Source organism: Periophthalmus magnuspinnatus, chromosome 4 (assembly GCF_009829125.3).
Source record: "Periophthalmus magnuspinnatus isolate fPerMag1 chromosome 4, fPerMag1.2.pri, whole genome shotgun sequence".
Taxonomy (NCBI): Eukaryota; Metazoa; Chordata; class Actinopteri; order Gobiiformes; family Gobiidae; genus Periophthalmus; species Periophthalmus magnuspinnatus.
In genome coordinates this window covers 9,099,029-9,104,126 of record NC_047129.1, presented here as the reverse complement: position 1 = coordinate 9,104,126, position 5,098 = coordinate 9,099,029, and the positions used below count along the sequence as shown (strand labels likewise).

The window sequence follows — 5,098 nt, the reverse complement described above, 5'->3', positions numbered from 1 at the left end:
CCCATGGCCCTGGCATCAGATCACATCTGGACTAAAGAGGCCACTAAAGAGGCCATGATTACGTCTTTGTGACACACTTCACAACATGAACAATGTGTTTGCACTTGATAAACTACAATTTAAAGGAAGGATGACATTGTGTGGCAAACTGTAATCTTTATGTAATTTAAAAAAGCAGTACAAAAATACAAAAATATGTCAAATTCAGTACTCATTTGTTTACAGTAGACACACAAATACACAGATCTGATTTGTTATTTACAAGAAAATCTCAAGCTTGGCACATTGATCCCTTGCTTTAATACATAGGGCTGTATCTTTACAGAGTAATCAGATATCTAACAAAGACTGGTCAGTCTCCAGTCATAGTCAAATTTGGTATGCTCAATTAGTCCAAACAGCAGCCCATTCCCAGACAATTTAAATATGAATTTTAACAAACTAATTCCATGCCAAGCCAAATGTACTTGAAAAAAAATCAAGCCAAAGCAGCAAAACAAGTCTGGAGAGAACCAACATGAACAGAGAAACTATTGTGAAGAATTTGGGGTTGGACCAAGCTTTTTCAGTCTCCCACAAAACAACTAACTGTTCATTTTAGTAATCAGCAGGTGGTCTGTTTGTGTTTAGGGCAAACATATGTGGGATGAATGAGACTACAGATTTGTTTAGGCTGAGCTCCACACCAAAGCCTTGGGATTTACTATATGTAGCAGCTTGTCCTGGGGATGCTCGCGGTACACTCAGACCACAATGATCACATTAAGTGGTCACCTCTATAAACAAATCAATGGGACTCTTGATCTGCTTATGAGTGTGGAGATGGAAAAGTTGTACAAAGTTGTTCGAGGCAACGTAAGTGACCACAGTTGTCAACACTACAATAATACAATAGTCAACAAAGCACAATAAATACAGTTTTATATCAGATTTCCCAAAAACAATGTATATATAAACGTTTTAGATAGCAAAATGATAAATACAAACCCTCTCCAATAAATAGTATACTGTTATTCTATGTACAATATACACATTTCAAAGTCCTTTCTTAAGGTGTCAAAGCGAAGGCTTTTGTGCCTCTACCCAATTAATATATCATAGGTGTTTAATCATTATTTTTCTACACATCTTGTGGAAAAATGGGGCAATAAGTGGTTCTGCCTTAATATTTCTGTTGCATAACCCATGAGACGATCCTGACATGTCTAAACTGCATTTTCCTCGCTGACATCATAGTTTGGAGATTTCCTCGGGGGATCTGTGATAGAAGAAACAGTTGCAGGTGAGTGTGCGCTTCTTTGTATGAGACGTGGCAGTGTGTGGACTTACTGTTGCAGTGTCCATAGTGGCGGACCCCTATGGAGCGCCCCATGAAGCAGGTGGCTCGGCGCAGGTGACAGGCACTGGGGTAGGTGATGTTGTCATTGCCACAGATGGGTTGCTCTGTCGTCATGGGGATAGGGCAGGGGGCAGTGCGGCACATGACACAGTGAGCACTGTTGGTCTGGTCTGTCACACACGTGTGGGTCCCAGGACAGACCACTTTGGTGCATGACTCTGTGGATATCAGCAGTTACATTTATATGCTTCATTATAAGTTATACATACTGTTCATACTGGATCAGTGTTCTTACTCTTGCAGTCGCCTTGGTACATGACCTCCAGATCTGGGTGTCCCATACAGCGGGCCATGAGCAGAGCACACTCGTCCCTGTAGGTGCGTCCATCACTGCCGCACACTGCGTGCTTGAGTGACAGGTGGGAGCAGTCTGGGGAGCACACGCACTGAGGTCTGCCCATCTTCATTTTACAAACTTTCCCCGGGCCACATTTGACCCCCTCACAGTTCTCTACAAAAACATATTTCACAAGTGCATGAGTGCCATTGTCTGATCATGTAACAGGTTGCAGACATTAGAATACCTAGAAAAGGCCTTTTTTTTTATCCAAAACAAGCATCAGATGTGGGGCTTTCCCAGACTGAATGACAGATTTCTCCTTGCACAATATTTGCAATCATCACATCCCTTTATTGACCGTTACACAGAGGGGTGTCTCGCCTGCAGGAATGTGAGCTGGCATGTTTTCATAACAGATCTATGTGCACAGCTCCATACACACGGCTGGGCTCACGCAGACAGAGAAGTCAACACTCTGTGAGAAGTGTCCGAGGTGAGGAAGCCCCTGTCTCCTGTAACACCTCCTAATCCCTGAGCTCTGAGGGAGTGTAACTCTATGCAGTGCCTCACAGCATCACACAATGGACAGTCTCTTCCCAGGACTTCAGCCTCTGGGATACCAGTCATCGCCATACCCAAATACAGTACATCGAAATACAACAGGGAGCTTAGGTCCTGTTTGTACAAGTGCAGAAGTTCTGCCCTGCTCCTCTGAATCTGTCAACCAGTGTTTTTGTAATATGGCAGGTGTCTGTGCCTGCACTGGCAACACACAGTTGTTAATAACAACACATTCAAAATGCCAACATTTTACTCCCACAGAATTCCAAGTGACTCGGGCGTCTAGACACCACGTGGCAAGCATTTTTCCATAGCCTGCAAATTGTATTTTCTTGTCGTGTTGCTGGAATACCAGGCTTATATACAGTGCCTTGAGAGTAGAAAAGAATAATATAAAAATGTGACAATTTAAAAAATGTGGCCAAAAATGTATTTTGATGTGATTAACCTTCTTAAGGTCCCTGGGAGCAAATAGACATACTGACATACATACAAAGTACTTATATTAGTGGGCAAAAATGTTCAGTTTATTAATTTCCTATTTTAATATCTTCTGAAGAACTGTAACATTTGTTGAAGATTATTTAACATGGCCCATGCTGTGAAGCAAGGATTGTGTCTGCATGCACATACACTCACAACCTTAAAAACAGATGAACTTGAATGAACCTGGAAATGTTAGGGAAAAGGGAAAACAGCTTAATCTACAGCTGCACTTTGTTAAAAGTGGGTGCATTGTCAAAATAAAGTATTTCTATTTTCTGTGTAGAAATGAAACAAAAAGTAGATAAAACATTTTTTTTTCATCCCCACATAAGTGTAAATTATTATTTTTATGTTAGTTATTCTAATGAGAGAAAAAAAAAAAGAGAAGACCATATGGAGATAAAGTGGTGGAAAAAGCTTTCCCCACACATGTACCTTTACAGGGTTTGCAGGAAACGATACCGAGGAAGCCCAGGAGGCTGATCTCGTTCATGGGCAGACTGCTGTTGGACCAGGCTGTGTCCAGACGGCCCCCGTTGCAGCACTCTTCCCGGGTCACTCCTCTCATCAGCACCATGTCACATCTCTGCTCCGGGCCCTGCTGCAGCCAACACATCCCCGCTGTTCACAACACAAATCACAAACATATGGAAGGACTGGGGTTAGGACTCTGCAAATTATCATTCTGCACATTTAAACTTTGTAAGATTTATGCAGTTTTGTAAATATCGAACATAAAGAAATTGACTTACCATTGACTGCATTCCTCCCAATCTGACATGAAGTGAGGAACAAAGCAAAAACAAAGAAGTAAAAGCTCATTGTAGTTTTTATTTGACAAACAGGTTTCTCCTAAAGTCAAAAATGTGCAGTTGAGTCCAACCCTCTCCCTGGTGTTGTGGATCAGTGATGTCGTCTCCCCTCAGTATAAATATTTAGCCCAGATGGAGTTATGCTGCGGGGATGGGCGATCCTCTCAGCCAGTCATAAGCCAGGGCAGGACACAGTCTGACTCAGTTTCCACAGTCGGGAAATGATCCATGCCCTGCAGCGCCAGACACTGGCCACTCAAACTGTTGACCTCACTTACTATTTCACACCGTATTACCCTATTTAAAGGCAACTAAAAGCCAATCACACCCCCTTTTAGAGAAAATAGTAGGTTAACACTTTTTACTATTTGGTAACTTTGGTAAATACATGTTTAAAGTTATCAAGGAATCAATCTACAACTTCTACTATTGGTTAGTATACATATTACTAGTATTATTGCTATTGCTATTATTTTTGTAATAACAAACAAGAACACATTTCTCATGCAGTGAATACAATATTATTCATGATATACCTTTTACATTTATTTTTGTAAAATGAAAAAAAAAAACAAAAAAAAAACCTCTATTTACAATAAACTAACTACTACTAACTACTTCTACTACTTGAAGCTCCGTCAGGCTTGACCTTTTACATGAATGAGAATGTATTATCTTTCAGAGCCATCGAGTCTAATAACATTTAAGACTTTACTATGGATCATAAATTGGATTTTTAAAAACAGACCTGTGTGTGCTCTCTTGTTCTTTGTCTCTTAATCTATTGTGGTCCTACCCAAGTCTACTCTCAGGACATATGCCGTTTGATCATTCTCTATATAACTAAATTTTGAGGTTTGAGGCTATAGAAATGAAATGCATTCCCATACTATTACAGCTGTCAAAGACAGTGCTCTTTGAAAACGCTGCAGCCTTGACCCGTTATCTTCCCCTTCCCCTTCCCCTCTTTGTAGTGTAAAATGAACAAATTTAAGAGCCCTCAGACTGACGCAGTTAACCTCCAATAATCGACTTTGCAAAGCTATGATCATTCGCACTGCTATCATATCTTTGAAAGTATCTTTAAGTGTTCCATGATAAGTCGTTTCCAGATTTGGTCCTGTCATATTTCATTGTGTACTACGTCGGGTTTATCGATGGATGACTATATGCTTAGCAGATGAGAGGAAGATGGTGGGAAAGTGATCTGAGCCTATGCCAAAAAGCAACTTGAAAATACAAGTCATGTCTGGATCACTGATAAAAAAAAGCATGCTCTAAATACTTCAGTGCTGTGGAAACATGATACTTTCACTGTGTTAATCAGATATGCTGAATAAAGATTTGTAGGAAAATTTCTACAATTTCTTGTAGATTTGTAAAATTGTGCAATAACACCACAGTAGAAATTTAATTATGTAGTACTACTTTTAGTATAGTACTTTTGTTGTTTGATGTTTTGTTTTTTTTGTTTTCTGCTTTTTATCTTCAAAGACTTGCTTAAACTGAATTTGCAGTTTGTTGGTATGATTACAATACACACATTTTGACTTTGGTCAT

General features: G+C 40.0%; 1 protein-coding gene across 1 annotated transcript; it reads right to left on the bottom strand.

Annotated features, from left to right (window-relative positions):
- Nucleotides 1–904: 904 nt before the first annotated feature.
- On the bottom strand, nucleotides 905–3,829 carry fstl3 (follistatin-like 3 (secreted glycoprotein)). The gene is made up of 5 exons (XM_033965657.2): nucleotides 3,479–3,829; nucleotides 3,162–3,347; nucleotides 1,635–1,850; nucleotides 1,330–1,557; nucleotides 905–1,258 (listed from the first exon to the last, which is right to left on the bottom strand). Exons 1-5 carry the CDS (start codon nucleotides 3,546–3,548, stop codon nucleotides 1,206–1,208), a joined length of 753 nt encoding a protein of 250 aa, XP_033821548.1. The 5' UTR covers nucleotides 3,549–3,829; the 3' UTR covers nucleotides 905–1,205.
- Between the last annotated feature and the right edge of the window lie 1,269 nt (nucleotides 3,830–5,098).

What these genes read in the sequence shown, in the direction of transcription:
- fstl3 (XM_033965657.2), bottom strand. Translation starts at nt 3,548, where the DNA reads ATGAGCTTTTACTTCTTTGTTTTTGCTTTGTTCCTCACTTCATGTCAG. An exon ending in TGGGAGGAATGCAGTCAATG is followed by an intron (nt 3,348 to 3,478) that starts GTAAGTCAATTT and finishes TGTTGTGAACAG; the next exon opens with CGGGGATGTGTTGGCTGCAG. An exon ending in GTACCAAGGCGACTGCAAGA is followed by an intron (nt 1,558 to 1,634) that starts GTAAGAACACTG and finishes TGATATCCACAG; the next exon opens with AGTCATGCACCAAAGTGGTC.